At 39.1% G+C, this 17894-nt stretch overlaps 1 protein-coding gene across 1 annotated transcript; it reads left to right on the top strand.

Annotated features, from left to right (window-relative positions):
- Positions 1–729: 729 nt before the first annotated feature.
- Positions 730–17547, top strand: LOC306979528 (immunoglobulin-like and fibronectin type III domain-containing protein 1). Its single transcript, XM_079578486.1, has 21 exons — positions 730–804; positions 1773–1895; positions 1984–2123; positions 3596–3695; positions 3845–3926; positions 4004–4196; positions 4285–4398; positions 6028–6196; positions 6292–6564; positions 6743–6931; positions 9547–9662; positions 9818–9959; positions 10052–10345; positions 11313–11615; positions 11845–12024; positions 12433–12561; positions 12646–12725; positions 12804–12996; positions 14272–14568; positions 14862–15188; positions 17368–17547. Exons 1-21 carry the CDS (start codon positions 753–755, stop codon positions 17370–17372), a joined length of 3501 nt encoding a protein of 1166 aa, XP_079434612.1. The 5' UTR covers positions 730–752; the 3' UTR covers positions 17373–17547.
- The last annotated feature ends 347 nt before the right edge of the window (positions 17548–17894 follow it).

Genomic DNA, 17894 nt, shown 5'->3' with positions numbered 1-17894 from the left:
ATGTGTGTGGTGGTTTTATTGACTTTATTTGTGCATATTTCTCGTTTTCACGTGATGACTCGAGGTTTAGCTTAGCATTAGCTTTCTCCGGAGGCTCTGTGCATCATCAAGGCCCAGCGCAGAACCAGACACTGAAATAAGCGTTCTTGTCACCGGTTTTAATCCTGGGTGTTTCGGTAACAGAAACACTGATGTGTGTCTTTGTAAAAGTCTGCTGTGGCTCCGGTTCACAACACATGAAGCTAATCCTCCATGATGACTCTGTTTACATCTTAGACACTGCGGGGAGGGGGTTCTGCTTAGGAGCAGTGGTTGGTTACTCGGCTGGTGACGAAAGGTCGGAGGCGTATCCTGGAGGTCGAGGGCGTTTCCTGAAGGAATCAGGCGTTTTATCCCTAAAATGGCTGCCATCGGAGTTTTTACAGATTACTCGAAAATACGTGAATGTGCTAAGGCAACACTTCAGGCATGTTTTTAATGAGGGAATGACTTAATAACATGATGTAAAGCTTGAAAAAGTCGATTTTGCATAATAGGCCCCCTTTAAAGGAATCTTTATTAGGCCCTTTTACGGGGTGCACCTTGTGTATGTGGTACGTGGCTGCATAACACTAATGATGTACAGGATTAAAAAAAAACCGCGAAAGTATGGTCCATATCTGTTAGGTGCGTGTAAATTACTCTTGTTAAATACTCTTGGTGATATCCTGTCCGTTCTGTTCACAGCTCGCCACGATCATTTGTGATTAAAAATGTCGAGATTTCGAAAATCTAAAGAAGCAGATGGCACAGCTGTGGGCCAAGGTAAGATAAGCGTGACTGTATCTACAGCAAAAGTGCCCTTTTCTATATAGTATACTCATTCATTTGATATCTGGTTTCTACAAATTACTTAAAAATCACAAAGGACACCAGTATTCTTGTTTTTACATAACTGCCGGTAGCAGTTCTGACCAGTTCTGACCTCATGATGTACATTTCTGCTGCACAAAAATGGGAGTCCTGTGCTCACTGCTGGCACAAATGTGTTACAACTAAAGCTTTTGTGGAGCTCAGGCCTCAAGACCTTGACAATGAACCTGTTTCTAAGATAGTCATACAAGATCTTACGAGTTGCAGTTTGCTCTGGAATAGACGATGGCCAAAACTGAACAAAATACAGTTCATTTTAATGAAACTAAAACTTGACAAAGACTTATTTATCTAACATTTTAATGACTTGTATCTAAACCTATAAAGGGACTTAGCTGATGATGATTTTATATACAGTATCGTACCCCATATGCCCAAGTGTCCTTTAGCAATCATTATCAGACCTGATCCATATCTAAGTGCACTGTGCTGACGTGTGCTATATGCTCTTTAAATGTGCCTTATCAGGTGATGATGCCGACATTAAGGAAGGTATGCAGAGGGAACATTCAGTACCTTAGCATTGATTTTTCTTCTACAACTGCATGAAAAACATATTTGCCTCAGAATAACGCGTACATTCGTATGTGCGTCGATATGTAGATAATTACTACATATCTGTTTCGAATGGATTAAATATAGGTGCAAATTGAATATTGATTTACTGATAAAAATTATCTTTGTGACACATTTTGCTATAAAATGTGGAGAAAATAGCAGCCAGTAACAAAATACATTCTAATACATAAACCTATTAGAATGTGCTTAAGCATGGTTTACGCGCCCTATAAATGTGTGGTGTATATTATTTATTTTTATCATGTGCGGTGTTTGACTTGCTATTTTTTGGCATTTGACAGTCGGGTTCAAGAAAAAGTCGAAGGTCCCTGGGGTGATGATTACACAGTTTCTTGAGACACTGCCAGAGGGAAAGACTCATCCAGACTTCACTCGCAAGCCAATAGCTTTGACCATCCAAGAGGGTGAGTAAACAAGAATGGTAGCAGCACTTAGGCCAGGCATAATGCCGTGTACTTAGGTTGTTTATCTTGTTTTTTTTTGTCTGTGCAGGGAAGTTTGCCTTTTTCAAAGCCATTGTGACTGGGGACCCCAAACCCACAGTGACGTGGGTTCGGAACAACGGCGATGTCTCTGATACCTCCATATACCAAGCAAAATATGATCCGAACTCAGATGAGCACACATTTGAGGCAAGTAGCATAAGCAATGCTTTTGTAAATCAATAGAATGAGGCAAATGAAAAAAAAAATACAGTGAATTTTGGACAATTGAGCACACCTGAATATTAGCCGCACCAACTAAATTCAGAAAGAAAAAAGTATATAGATAGGACGCACTTGTCTATAAGCTGCTGGTCTCTGTCCATGTTGTAGCGTGAGTCCCTCCTCTGCCGCCTCATTCTCATCTCCTCTTCGCTCGTTTTTCACATCTCGCTGCATTTTCCGTACTTTTACGCACTAAATGGACACTGAACTACTTCTTTAGCCCACTGTGAGTTAAAGTACTAACTTGTTTACCTTAATAAATCCTTTTTGTAGTCCCTCTGGGGATAATACAAGTGTTAATGGGATGATCGAAGGGTCTTTCATCTCCCCCTTGTGTCTCTGGCTGGAAAACCACAATTGCAGCTTTCCCTGCACCGGGTCAGAGAATCATGAAGGGACAGTTCATGAGTAAAAAAGCGTAACAGGCTACGACACCTGCAGTGGCGCTTATGGCCTATAGGGGCATGAGTTACTACTTAGAACTGCTTTAAAACTGTTCTGATAGATAGATAGATAGATAGATAGATAGATAGATAGATAGATAGATAGATAGATAGATAGATAGATAGATAGATAGATAGATAGATAGATAGATAGAGATAGATAGATAGATAGATAGATAGATAGATAGATAGATAGATAGATAGATAGATAGATAGATAGATAGATAGATAGATAGATAGATAGATAGATAGATAACCTTATATCTTATCTGAAAATGACCATTACTATTTCAAACGGAAACCAGCCAAATGTCAAAACTCACCAAAAAGAAACAGAAATAATAGAAGTACCAAAAGCATGGTAAATACTTTCAGTGGAAACCAAAAGCCAACTACATCCAAACAACTGCGCATTAGAAGAGAGGACGACGGGCAGGACGGCTCATCACCTGCAAAACTCATGAAGCACCTCTGTGCATAAGTTTCTCTCTGCAATCAGTGGGCTGAGGATTTCTAGGTCCTGATGGGTTTTAATATACTTTTTTTTTTTCATTTATATCGGCAAGTGTGATGTGGTGGAGCCATGGCTAACGGAATATCCAAGAAATTGACCACTCTCCACTCATGTTAATATCTGGGCACCGTGACTCAATAAACTGGGCATTTTAATCCAATTTATTTCGCTGAAGTGTACAAAAAGGGGTAAACGTTTTACATCTAGAGCCATTGGAAAATATTTGCCTTTTTATGTACTAAAACAACAATTTGAGTTATGGCTTATAATGTCCAGGCTAATTTAGAATCAAGTCCATATTCTGGAGTAAAACAGCACAAACACTGTTCTACCTAATCATGAACTGAAAACTACAATGGCACACCTCTTTGAGAATAAAAGATGCAAACAAGTCTTCTGAAAACAAGACCTGACAAAAGTGTTTTTGTTGTTTTTAACAGATGCCGAATGTGCAGCCAGAACAAGCAGACACGTACAAATGCATTGCCGTAAATGAATATGGACAGGCCTTTGTTGCGGTTGTTCTGAATGTTATCGAAGGTAAGTACAGTCAGGCAGCGTATGGCTCACATCGTTCCAATTCTCAAGTGCCTTTTACGCAAGAGTTTATAATCTGATAATCCTAATGATCAGCTCATCTTGTTCCATAATTGCATAATGATAATAAGTTTCCCCGTTGATCTTCTTAGTCGGTTTTAAAAAGAATAAGGCTCTTGAACAACCTGCCGAGGCAACTAATGAAAACTTTAAGACTGTTCTTAAAAGAAAAAGGTACATTTCAAACAATTATATAAATGTGCAATATGTGCTGTATTAAGTTATATCTTGTATTTTGATTTTTTTTTTAGCAAGATCCGCCCCAAATCTGAAAAGACTGAGAGAAAGGACGGAGAAATTGATCCTAAGTTTTGGGAGCTACTAATGAGCGCTGAGAAGAAAGACTACGAGAGCATCTGTGCAGAGTATGGTATCACGGATTTCCGTTGGATGCTTAAGAAACTGAATGAAATGAAGAGAGAGAGAGAAGAAGAACAGGCCGAGGTTTGCGGTTTTCAATTGAGCAAGAAATTAAGTTGACAAGCCACACTTTCACACAATTGCACTCTTTGTGTGTGCATTTCTTCAACAGTTTGTAAAAAATCTGTCAGGCCTGAAGCCAATTCAAGTTACTGGAGATGGCAGTGCATCCTTTGAACTGAACATGGATCTACTTGAACCAAGCAGCCATGTTTACATTTACAAGGCAAGTATGAAAATCAAAGCACTCTGTATGAACTGATTTGTGCAAAAGTCTACTCACAACTGCAAGAAAAGAAGACAAGGTCATAATAATAATACCTTTATTTCCCCCAGTGGGAAATTTTTATCATTGCAACTGTTTGAATGAAGCATAAAAGCTCAATTACTTTAATACAATGGGTGCCGCGCTGTTTTGGGGATTTAGCTGTAGAGTGCCAACAATTCAGACCATTTTTCATGATATTTGTAGCACCACACCGTATTCTATGTTATAGCTATGGACACTACACCTCGTTTGAAAGGAGAGACTCAAAGCTCTCCGTAGATGAAAACGGTTTAATGCTACGTGCCTCGGTTTCTGAGAAATCCTAAGCTAAATAGAAGCTAGTTTTGATCAAAATCCCCAAAAAATTGTAGCAACTCAGATATCGCGTGTTTTAAGAAACAACTGTCTCCCACATTTCACTCTCTTTACTGAGCTGTGACTGAAAACAGAGGCTTAAGAAAAGAACATTGACTATTCAGAATGTCTGTTCATGAGTTTCACGTTGTCTTAAGAGAACATAGAGCTGTACTATTGGGACAAAAATAACGAGGGACAAGTTCATTACTGCTGCGTTGTGATTAAATGCCCAGATGAAATGTCCATATCGTGACTTTTCACAAGTTGTTGTTATTGAATTCAGTTCTGTTCATCACAGAGCTCCCAAAATCACACATTAGAGTGTCTGGTTTCGTAATTTAAAAAAAATGATTTTTAGTTTTTGGCACTCAGTCTGTTAAAGCAGTACTAAGTAACGTGTTTACCTTAAAAAATCCTTTGTGATTGGAGGGTCTTTCATCTCCCCCTGGTGTCTCTGGCCAGAAAACCATGTTTGCAACTTGACTGCCACCGGACCGGAGCAAGCAATACACACAAATGGAATGGAAGCTAGCATGCTAACGGGCAAAGCTAACTGCGGGCTAGCGTCACCTGCAGTTGCGCTTCTGGCCTCTAGGGGCAAGAGTTACTTAGTACTGCTTTAATAAACAAGATAAGAAAACGAAATAGGAATAACCATAGAATGATCTACAAATGACTAGACTATGACTAGCACCAAAAATTACACAAGACTTAAAATATTTCAAGAGGTGTTGCAAACAAAACCATAAAAAACGAGTTGTGAAAGTAAAAGACTCGACCTGCGTTGTCTGCAATTTATTTACACGGGCTGAGTCCACAAAGATCTTTGCTCATCATCCACCCCTGAAAGCTCTTACCCTACATTCTGTGTAGGATTATGAAACAAACCTTCACACTATAATAACTATGAAAACAAAAGCTTGGAAGTAAAATATTTGTATTGTTATACATATATTAAAAAAAAAAGTAATGTCGCGGGCCAATGTTGTCTTAAATGTATCTTTTTTACTTATTCGTTTATTCAAACTAGTTTGTCAATTTTTTTCAGTCTTTCAGTCAATTATTTAATTGCTCTTGAATTTCTATACATTTTAATAAGGAATAGTGGAAGCAAATAGAAAAATACTGCAATTGCTTAATTATTTTACCTCAACTATTGTTTGTGCAGCCCATTGTATATAAATGACATGCTGTTTACTCACTATCACACGATGCTTTGGTGTCCCGCAGGACGGTGAGATGGTCCCGTACACACAAGATCTTGGGGAAAAGATGAAGCACAGCCTGAACCAAGTGGGAAGAAAATTTGTTTTTAGTGTGAAGGACCTGCTGCCCGACGACGCTGGACTGTATCAGCTGGACGTGGAAGGTGTCACTATGTTCTCAACAGAATTCAAAAGTGCGTTCAGAGCAAAGTACCAACAGTATTGTATTTGTGAACACCATCTATTACACTATAACTGATTCTCAATGTTTTGCCATTACTGTTTCTAGTACCTGTCGTGGATTTCTTGGTGAAGCTTCAAGAAGTCAAAGCAATTGAAAGAGAAGATGCTGTTTTTGAATGTGTCCTGTCGAACCCATTTTCAAAGATTCAGTGGTTTGGCAAAAATCTGCCACTGGAACAAGGAGATAAATTTGATATTGAAGTTTCAGAGGACAAGCTCATTCACAGACTGGTGATCAAAGACTGCATGGTGGTAGATAAAGGAATATACTCTGCCTGCGCTGGAATTAAGACCTGCAATGCCTGGCTGCTGGTCGAACGTAAGACTTCAGCTGCAATATTTTTTACCAAGAAATGAATTACTAATTCATTAATTTATTATTAACTAGTAATATAGTTATACTGTCTGCTCATCTGACGCAGCTCTCCATAGTTATATAATTAATCTTGATCAGTGCATATTAATCAATAATAGAACAACTTCTCTTTCCCCTCAAGCTGACAAAGAAAAAGGGAAGAAATCTGTAAGAAAGACCACAAGAGCAGGGGGGTCAGGGGTGGATCTGCTGCAAGTAGCCCAAGAGCAACAAGCTAAACTGGAAAAAGTGAAAGAGGAACGTAAAGAACAAATCAAAGCAGCTCAAGAAGCCCCGCCTCCACCTCCTGTTGTTCAAGAGAAACCACCAGGTGGGAACTTAAGGAATATCTTATAATGTTCTTTCTCTTATTTAACTTCATGTAGCTTATTTCAAATATGTCCTGAGAATTCCTATGTACCATTTACACTTTTTACTTGTTTGCTAGCCAAACAACAATAGATCTTATTGTTTGACAGAACCTGAGCCAGCTCCACCAGTGGAAGAACCGCCCGTCGAGATCATTGGTGAGATGAAAAACAAACTTTAAGTTGAAGAACTTGTTTACCTTGGTAAATCCTATTCGTTGTCCCTCTGGGGGTAATACAAGTGTTAATGGGATTATTGGGGTGCTTCATCTCCCCCTGGTGTCTCTGGCCAGAAAACCACAATTGCAACTTTCCTGTATCCGGGTCTCAGGCCCCAACACACACTAAAAGAATTACGAAGAGGTAGCTAACGGGCTAACGGGCAAAGCTAACTGCGAGTTACTTAGTACTGCTTTAAAGCAGAACTAAGTAACTCATGCCCCTAGAGGCCATAAGTACCACTGCAGGTGTCGTAGCGTAGTTACGTTTTTGTTAGTTATTAAGTGTCCGTGAGAGTAAATTCTACGCTGACAGAAAAGACAAAGGGAGAGACGGAAATTGTACATGCAATTACACAATGAAGATCATTTTTTTCACTCAAACTTGGCTGTAGATACTGTTTAAGTGGCGGTAGCCCACAGTTAGCTTTGCCCGCTAGCCTGTTCGCTTCTTCTTCGTGATTCCTTTAGTGTGTATTGGGGCCTCCAACCCGGCAGCAGCAAAGTTCCAAAAGTTGTTTTCTGGGAGATGAAAGAACCCCCAATCATCCCATTAACACTTGTATTCCCCCTAGAGGTACTACGAAAAGAATTTAAGATAAACAAGTACTTATCGTACTACTTTAACAGTTCAGAGCCATGGGGCCAACCATCCTAATGCTTTTGTGTCTTGCTTATGTCATGTCCACTTTTAATTCAGTGTTGTATGTTAAACATATTAAATTATGTTGTCTTTGCTATAGACTAGCAACAGTCCTGCTCATGTTGTCTCTGTGTGTGTTTATGTAATATCTTTTTGCAGGTAACAGGCTGGTAATATCTCAAAAGGTGAATTAATTAATTACCCAAACAATGTGTTGCTACTTGCATGCACACGATTATGAGACAGAACTGTGTTTAATAATAGAATGGCTGCTCAGGAAAGTATTCGTGCAAACGTTAACATTTCCTTGGTTTTTGTTGTTGCTGTCAGCCCACTCAGCCGCAGAGGCCAGCGGTTCTGCAAATCAACTTGAAGGAGCAGTGGGTGGTATGAAAGACGTGAATCTACTTGAAGCTTTAATAATTCTTTGCAGATGTAGTGCTAAACACACATCTGTGTTTTTGCATTACAATAACATAATTAACTGAAATTAACTTCTGCATTATTCAGACCAATGCAACTAAATACACATTTAATTTCTAATTAAATGTGATGACAAGTAAACACACTAAATATTACCTCATAGGACTGGGCAATTCATCGAAATTTTAACTGAAATCACGATCTCATCTTTGGTCAATCTCAATCTTCCAGTCGTCATGAGGCTTTTCAATCATCAGATCTACAGCAAAAGACACCGGGCTTTCGAGGATGGACGAGTGCTTTGGAAGATTTTCTTTTGTGTCAAATGGCACTTGAGTAGAAAGCGTTCATTTCTTTTGAGCTGAGATAATATATATCGTATAGGTCCATCTTGTCAGTGCAAGAAGGAGAGCTACCGCGAGTCCTTCATCTCCACTGCTGTCAGACTGTGCAACACTACTGTGAAGCAACATGTGCAATAAGCTCTTTGCAAAACTACATGCAATAATCTCTGTATCTACGTCACTTTATCAGCATCACTTTAGCAACCACTTGCACTATGACTGTAAACTTGCACTGCTAATACTGACATTTTTTTTAATATAGTATGTTTATCTTCATTTTTTGCGCCCTTAAAGTTTTTGGAAGTCATTGTCTATAAGATACCTCTATTTACTCTTTAATTGTCTGCACATTTCCTGTCTATTCTGCACACCCTGAGTGTTTCTGAGAGCTGAATGTTGCAAGTGAATTTCTCCATTATGAGATCAGTAAAGGGTATCTTATCTTATCTAAATGAATATTAACTGTAAAAGCTATTTTGGTTTGTATTTCTATTCAAAAAAATATATAAAAATTGAGATTGATCAATATGGAAAAAAAAAATCGTGAGTATTGTTTCTGCCATATCGCCCAGTCCTAATCTGAAACAATGAAGACCTTTAATGTGACCCATTTCCTGTAACACGTCGCTTGTCGTTCTGAGTCTTAATGCTTGCTTCTGATGTCATCTGCATGCTGTTTTATTCTACTTACTGTATATATTCTGTATAACTATTCTCATTTTGCAGCAGCATCTCAAAAAAACATACACAAATACACAAAAATTGATATTGTGGAAAGATGAATGTTGAGAAAAGGAAAATATCTCACTTTGTGGAGAAAAAAAAGATGTTCATGTTTTCCACAATAATTGATTTTTGAAGAAGTGCAATTACAGTACTTGTGTCCTATTTGCAGTTAGGGCTGAGTCTGTATCGTACAGCAGAACGTAACTTTGTCTTGTGTTGCTTAGCGCCTGAGATCTCCGGTGGACTCTCTGATGTTTATGCTCTTCGAGGAACCCCCCTTGAATTAACAGTAACAATTAACGTTGAATGCGACGGCGCCTGGTTCAAAGATGGAGAGCCGGTAAAGCACAATATTTACAACTCTGTGTTAAGGTTTTAATGAGGTGGAAAATATTAAAAGAGTTTGCACAGAACAGTTGTTTCATTTTGGTTGAAGAAATACAACGTGTCCGATGGTAATAAAATGTAAAAAGAGTAACGTGTTGGTTTTTACAGTTAGCCTCTGGCGGCGGAGTCACTATATTCAAAGAGGGATTGACCCATAAAGTGCAGATTGCAAGCGCCCAAGATGATGACTCAGGAGTTTACCGTTTTACAGTCGGGGAACATAGCACACAAGGAAAAGTCACTGTGGGAGGTAAACTTTACACCAATGCAATGTTGATTTACAAAAGTAAATCTAAAAAAATATATAGCTTTTTTTGACTGAATCCTATTTTTGTTTGCTAGGTGTACCTGAATTTGACCCAGATGAACTTCATAAATTCTCCAAGCCTGTGGTGGTCCGCGTGGGTCAGAATGCTGCCTTTAAGATGCCCTTCCCACCGTCAGAGGGGCTGATGGTGAGCTGGTTCAAGGATGGCACAGAGATCAAAGATGGCGGAGGGGTGAAGATCTTAAAGGAGCCCAATCATAGTCGGCTGCTGTTCAGAGACTGCCTGAGGACAGATGCAGGAGAAATCAAAATCCAGCTTAAAAACCCTTTTGGGGCAGTAGAGGCCACGTCTCGACTCATTGTCTTAGGTAAGAGACTGTGCATGTTTGAGTAATTATGTACAGTTTTTTATGATGAATTAAAGTACTGGGAAGATACAACTTAAAGGTGCATTCTGCAACTTTTTCAATGAAATAAAAAATGGATACATGTGTGTATTTGACCTCGTAGTGACCCAGCAGCTGTATGAGTGGTCAGCATAGTGCGTTTACTTTCCATCACAGTGGTGTCTGGGATGCTCTAGGGTTAACTGTTTGGTAGGTTTTTACTGCTGACAGAAAAACTACAAAGCAAATGATCCTGGAGCGTTGTAGAGACCACCTTGATTGAAAGTAAAGGTGCCATGCTGACCACTCCTACAGCCACTGGGTCACTACAAGGTCAAGTACGCACAAATACCAACTTTTCTTTTGTTTTTTCATAAAAAGTTGCATATTGCAGCTTTAAATTTTAAAGTTTATAGTATCAGACAGTGAATTACTTGTAGTGTATCTGATATAAATGTTGGCTTTATAATAAAACATATTGTTAAATGTACATCTGAAATGAATCCACAAAGCAGTGGCCATCCAGCAATGCAAGACTCAGGGAGTCACCAGATCATGCTGATAAAAATCTAAATATTACTTTTTTATTGTAGCATGTGTCTGTGCTATTTTACCAGAGAGTCATTATTTGTTCTTAAATTGATTTATTTGATTTAACCATTTGTTTTTGTCCTTTGTATTTTAAGAATTATATAGGTGAATGTCTCTGTTTCCCACAGTGTGACACAAAAGCGTTCATAAATAACGATACATACATAAATACATGTGTCACAAACCAAATGTATTTGGGGTCACGGATCATTGCAAACTAGCGTAGATGGCAGATATATGTTTTCTGCATAAACAACAGAACATACACGGCTTTGCTCTTTAGATTTGTTATTCAAAAAACATTGTGACATGCCGTAAAAGCAGCCGTCATGACCCTCATACTGCATTGCTCTACCAGATCGCCCCGGTCCGCCAGAGGGTCCTGTAGAGACTGTGGAAACCACCTCCACTGTGATTGAAATTAAATGGAGCCCTCCCAAAGACGACGGCGGCTCTGCAGTGACGCACTACATCATCGAGCGCCAGCCCGTTAATCAAAGTCTGTGGACCAAAGTGGGTGACGTCACAGCCGACAGAACCACATACAGAGACAGAAACGTGACTCATGGCAAAAAATACAACTACCGCATCTACGCCGAGAACCCCGAGGGCATGAGCGATGCGCTGGAGACAACAGACAGCATTATGGCCGGAGTACTGAGTAAGAAGAGAAATAAAATGACTTTGTTCAACCATTTACCGATAATGTATGGGCAACTTTTTAATATTGATGTGCTAAACTTGAACTAATTTGAAACCCACAAATATTCCATTCAATGCCAAATTGTAAGGCCATTGTGCATGAAAGAAAAATCAACAATCAGCACATGCTCACTAAGAGATAGTGAAATCACTACCTTTACAGTAACTGGACTTGCTCTCTTTCCCAGTCCTCTCTGGTCCTCCTGGTACCCCTACGGTTGTGAGTGCCACCAAGACCTGCATCCATCTGACCTGGACACCCCCTGAGGACACTCGAGGAGTGCCCATTGTGGGGTACTTGTTGGAGAAGATGAAAAAAGACACCAATCAGTGGATCGCCATCAATGCAGTCAATGAACCTATTGAAGGTTTGTCCAATACAATCTATAAGTGGGGAAATTTCTCTGCATCTGAGGCTCATTTTAAAGGAAAGAAGGAAAAAAAGAGACAAAGGTTGCTATGTCATCTAAACTCTTTGTTAGGAGCTACCTAAGGTCACAGTGTTATAAATGTAAAACTGAATCATGGAGGTTGTATCTTTAAAAAAGGCAACACAACAGTCTGGCTGTACTGCTGTGGGTGAGTCGTTAAAGATTTTATTTTTCTTCTGCTGTTCATGGTGCACCTTCTGTACATGACTCCAACAGTTTCCACAGGTGATAATTGGAGGCAAACAAAATCCACACAGGTTGCAGCTGCTGCAATCTTTTCCCTCATTATTGGGTTTTGCGTTCTGAATATTCCTCAATCAACCGTATTATTGAATCCTCTTCCAGACATAAAATTTGCCGTTAAAGATGTCACAGAGGGATCAGAATATCAGTTTCGAGTTTCAGCCATTAACGAATCAGGAGCCGGAGACCCAAGCCCCCCTTCGGATATGGTTTGCGCCAAAAATCCCAATAGTAAGTGCTCTACCTCACCCTTCACATTTATCTGTTAGCTTTTAGCAAAACATTTTATGTTTGTTTTTTTACTTTTTCCGACAGTGAGGCCTTGTTTCAAAGACCCATTGGATTTCATGGTAGTCAGAGCAGGCAATTCCGTACGCATCAAAATGATCTATGAGGTATAATTATACAGTAGCTATGTTGTATAAAGTTGTAGTTGTGTTTTTCCAATGATAATGTTGTTTTTCTTTGTCCAGGCAGAACCTCCTCCTCAGATCACCTGGTTAAAAGATGACGAGCCATTATCCTCATGGATCAATGTAATCAATACAGAAGGAATGTCCCAGCTTGTTATTCCTTCATCCAAGCGCTCCGACTCTGCCATCTACACAATCACGGCCAAAAACTCAATGGGAGAGGCTTCTTTTGATATTGAAGTTAGAGTCACAGGTAACGAAAACACCTATTTTATAAGGAAAGCAATTATTTTCAGTGATCGACTTTCAGAAAGCCCCTGATAGAACATGGTCAATCTGTGTCTCTTTACATGACAGAAATGGACACCATCACAGTATTGTCGACAAGGTTCAACTCCTGATGGTGTCCATACTTAGACAGCATCTGGAATCACCCAAATATGTTGTCTTATGTTTGAAACAGTTAAGGGGGAAAACAATTTGGAACAAAATCAAAACTTTCTCTAATTATTCAAAAACTATGAATCATGATTATATTTTTCTACTAAATAAAGATACAAAGACATGGAGAGGAGCAAAGTGGTTCAACAGCCCATAAATACATAAATAACAGAGAATGCTACCATGATGCTTCAAGTTAGCATCGTGCCAATGCTATGACTAAATTTTTTCTACTGAACAATCTGCTGTGAATAAACATCCATATGGACCCGATTTAGACTTGACCTTATTTGTATGTGATAACTAAGTCGATGTTTCACCAGAAAATGCCTAAAAAGAGTGAAAAACTGTGCTTCCCAAAAGATTCTGTTTTCCCCCACGACGAGGCCACGCCCCCTTCTATGACGCGATGCCGTGTGTGTCTATCAAGGAATCAAAATATACTGTTGTGATGTTGTCAAAATGTCAGGCGGAGGGCAGGGGCCAATACAAATCTATGGGAGAAATACAGTTTTTGTAGGAAATTTTCAAAACGAAAATGTCCAAATGTTTTTTCTCATCAGTATTTGAAAGTGATTGGACTCTGAAACCTGACATATTATTTTGATGGCTGAAAGTCTTCTCTACTGAACAACGTCATGCTCATGTTTTTGAATACTGCCTCCACTTTTGGACGCCTTTCAGAGATAACAATTAGACATTAGTTCATACATGCTGACAGAGGAGACAATGAACTTCCGATAAAGTTTTTGTTTCATGTGGATTCACCAAGTAATGACTGAGATATCCCCAAAACTAAGACAAAGAAATCTGCAGTTTGCCAGTTACCATAGTTACCATCTTGGGATTTTCAGTTGCCCTCCACCTCAATTAAAAAAATTATACATTATACCTAAAATATATGTATATATTCAGGCACAACACAAAAGCTTTCTTTTGACAATTTCTAAAAAATAAATAAAATATGAAGGTGCATCTGTCCAAAAAATCACAAGCCAATATAAACAAATGTTTTGCAGTGGCAATAATTGATCATTTCTGAATAAAAAGGATATATACTTGATTTCTTTCTTTCAATGTGCCACAGATGAACCTAAGAGCCCTGGCCCAGTGGAGATAGAGCAAACCGTGCATGGGAAATTGTTGTTATCGTGGGAGCCCTCACCTGACCAGGAGCTGGATGACCGACTGTACTACGTGGTGTCCCAGAGCGACTCCAACAACAGGATGTGGAAAAACGTTTCCGACCGTCTCTTCACCAACAGCTACACGGCCCTCAATATCCTCCCTGGCATCGAGTACCACTTCAGGATCTTCGCCAAGAACGATATGGGCCTCTCAGATCCATCTCTGTCTCCTCCCTGGGGAGTCAACAGTAACAGAGGTGGGTGGTTGTTTGACCTAAGAAACATTGTATCTGAGGAAACACACTCGTACTCAACTGCAGTGTTTATAGAGAACGATTATGTTTTTGTTCACTGTTTATGCATGAGTATACTCAGGTTGCCGATGTCCAAAGGTATATTTGTTTTTGAATATACCGATACATAAATAAATACACCAACCTGAGTGTGCGATGCTGCCTTTTTGATTAGTAAAAAAAACAATACCATAGCATTCTCTTGATCATGATCATTGATATTGTAACTCAGACGTATTCTCAAATTCTACCTATAGTTCCTATTGCCACAAATGGACTGAATTCGACTGAAGTGAGCTTTGAAAGGCCGCCCTCCATCTTGGTCCCATTGAAAGTCCACACCCCGCCCAACGGCTACCAGCTCTTCATGACGTGTGCAGTGCGCGGATGCCCCATTCCCAACATCTCCTGGTACCTCAACAACGTCTGCATCAACTCAGACAACCACTACTACATGACAAACTCCTTCGGCGTGTGCTCCCTGTACATCCTCCGAGTCCGGCCCAAAGACACTGGGGTATACAAAGTGGTGGCGGTTAACTCGTTTGGGCAGGCGGAGTGTTCCACTAAACTCATAGTTAAAGGTAAGATATGTTTTCAGTAAGCAGCATGCAATACAGCGAATTCAGATTTTGCAGAATTATTTCTGTTTCACTACAAAGAGTCTGAAATTTAGTTTTTATTAAAGGGATATTTCAGGATTTTTGACATAGGGCCTCATTTCCTAGTTATCCAGAGTGTTGCTGATTTCTGGAGATATTTTTTTTGTATTGTGATTTGCCTCAGGTGCACTGTGGAGCGGGTCAGACCGTTTTTAATGCAGGCTAGCTGATGCCATAGAAATGCGCTAGCCTTGCATTAGCCTAGCACCATGTAACTCTTCAAATATATGAACTGCATGAATTACCAAAAAAATTATCTCCAGAAATTAGCAACACACTGGATAACTAGGAAATGAGGCCCTATGTCAAAAATCCTGAAATATCCCTTTAATGTAATTATGACACTAAAATCTTACTTTAAATTTGACAACAGGGAAATTAAAATGTCAAAACACCCTGCAACAAATGCAAACCCATTCCGTGGCTCAGTTGTGCTGTTTTTTTAACATTCTTAATCTCTTACAACCCCCGCCTTAACAGAGCGCATTTTTACTTTAATTTGGCATTACCTAAATCTAAAAACTTCCCGACTGGAGAGCAACAGTGTAACGCCTCATTTGAAAGCTGACATCTACACAACTTTTTTGTTGCGTTGTCGCCGCGTTTTTGCCATGTCTTTGTAGCTTTTTGTCATGTTTTTGTTGCCTTTTCTCGTTGCTTTCTTGTTGTGGTTTCGGCCACATTTTTGTCACTTTCTTGTTGTATTATTATTGCTTTTCTGGCACGTTATTTGTCGCTCTTTTGGTGCTTTTTTTGTTGAGTTTCTGTCACTTTTTTCTTGCTCTTTTGTTACTGCTTTGTAGCTCTTGTGTCACTGTTTTATTGCTCTTTTGAGGCGTAATTTCTTGGTTGCTGTTTAGGTCAGGCCCCAGATTCAGACTTGGTCATGTCTCCTCACACATACCAGGACTCAGGTTTCAGCTTTGGACTTTTAGACACACATGTTGAACTTGGTAACAGGCTTAGGTCACATGGCATAGCATACTGCATTGTGTCCAAGATCATTTGCATCTTGGTCATTGCACAAAGGGTGTGAGGAGAGGGAGATCAATATATTAATGTGATCATGGAGTACTTTTTTTCACATACTCATCATATTACTATTGGACCATAACAACAGGAGATGATTCAGTCCAGACCCGTTTGGTGCTCTAGGCCTTCTAGTTCAAGTGCAAAAGACACAGAGGTAACACTTAACATTACAGGCCGGTAAGTCCTTGGTACTTACAGTGGTAATTCTAGATACTTATAGTGGTACTTACAGTGGTAAATACTAGTAATAATAGTGGTACTTATTGGTACTTATTGTGGTACTTACAGTGGTGCTTATGGTGGTACTTACAGCCGTAATTCTAGGTACTTATAGTGGTAATTCTAGATACTTATAGTGGTACTTACAGTGGTAAATACTAGTAATAATAGTGGTACTTATAGGTACTTATTGTGGTACTTACAGTGGTGCTTATGGTGGTACTTACAGCGGTAATTCTAGGTACTTATAGTGGTACTTAAAGGATACTATAGTGAGAATTACAAGTTATGTACTTCTAGAAACAGTGGGGACTCTTAGTAATGAAGGTTGTACTTCTTGTTTTCCCTAATGTTGTTTTATGTTGTTTTATAGTCACACAATCCTAGAAATTACTTTTGTATGTAGAAGTACCTCATTTACTACCTATGAATTGCTGCTGTAGTATCCTTGAATTACCAGTATGTACCATAGTAAATAGAAGTACAACCTTCATTATTAAGAGTTACCCCTGTATCTCTTAGTAATGAGAGATACAGTGGTAACTCTGTGACCCCCTAAACCCTAAACCTAACCCCAATTACTAGTAATTACCGCTTTTAGTGCCACAATAAGTACCACTGTCATTACTAGTAATTACCACTGTAAGTACCATGGACTTACCGGCCCGTAATGTAAAGTGTTAACGACACGGATATGATTTCAGACCAGTATTGAGACTTTTAGACTAGAACTGGAAATAAAAAAAACTGGTACATCAAATATCAAATGAAAGACGAATAAACAAATGAAAGATTGCACAATAACACCAACCATTTTTCACAATACATGCTGTTTTGCCTTCTCCAACAGAATAAAATGCTTCAAGAAGCTTCACACGCGAGAGCAGATGGACATTGAAGAACTAAGCAATGTGAGAATGGACATTATATTAAGTGGCTCGAGAATTTAAAAAAAAGAAGAAGAGATGATTAAAAGGAACGGTAAAGACTGAAAGTAGTGTATGGAAAATAATGGTGTGAAACTATAATGGTGGCTCGTTGTGTTGCAAATAGTATTTTTTTGTTTTTTTGTTTTCTGAAAGGCTGCAAATCATGTGAGGTTGTAAAATTGTTAGCAGACTGCAATAAAGGTGAACATTTGTGTACACTTCAGTATGTATGTCTCCTTTCAGTTGTTCAATCAATCCATTTTCATTTCATTCATCTAAAATGTTCCAAAAATAACTAAATAAAAACGTTATATTTTTTTACGTCTGCCAACATGGCTCAAAGGCGTGGGCACAAAAAGGCTACACAAAAAATGTAACGCGATAATTCATTGTCCAAAGAATTGTGGGTTTGCACGTAACTCCGGGGCAAAGCAGAAGCAGTGGAGCA

This window comes from Gobius niger (genome assembly GCF_951799975.1).
Source record: "Gobius niger genome assembly, chromosome: 20".
Classification (NCBI taxonomy): Eukaryota; Metazoa; Chordata; class Actinopteri; order Gobiiformes; family Gobiidae; genus Gobius; species Gobius niger.
This window is presented reverse-complemented; position numbering and strand designations above follow the sequence as displayed.

Excerpts from the sequence above, each read along its gene's own strand:
- LOC306979528 (XM_079578486.1), top strand. The coding sequence starts at position 753 with ATGTCGAGATTTCGAAAATCTAAAGAAGCAGATGGCACAGCTGTGGGC. Across the intron at positions 9,663-9,817 it reads GGTTCAAAGATGGAGAGCCG|TTAGCCTCTGGCGGCGGAGT; the intron begins GTAAAGCACAAT and ends TGGTTTTTACAG. Across the intron at positions 12,562-12,645 it reads TTGCGCCAAAAATCCCAATA|TGAGGCCTTGTTTCAAAGAC; the intron begins GTAAGTGCTCTA and ends TTTTTCCGACAG.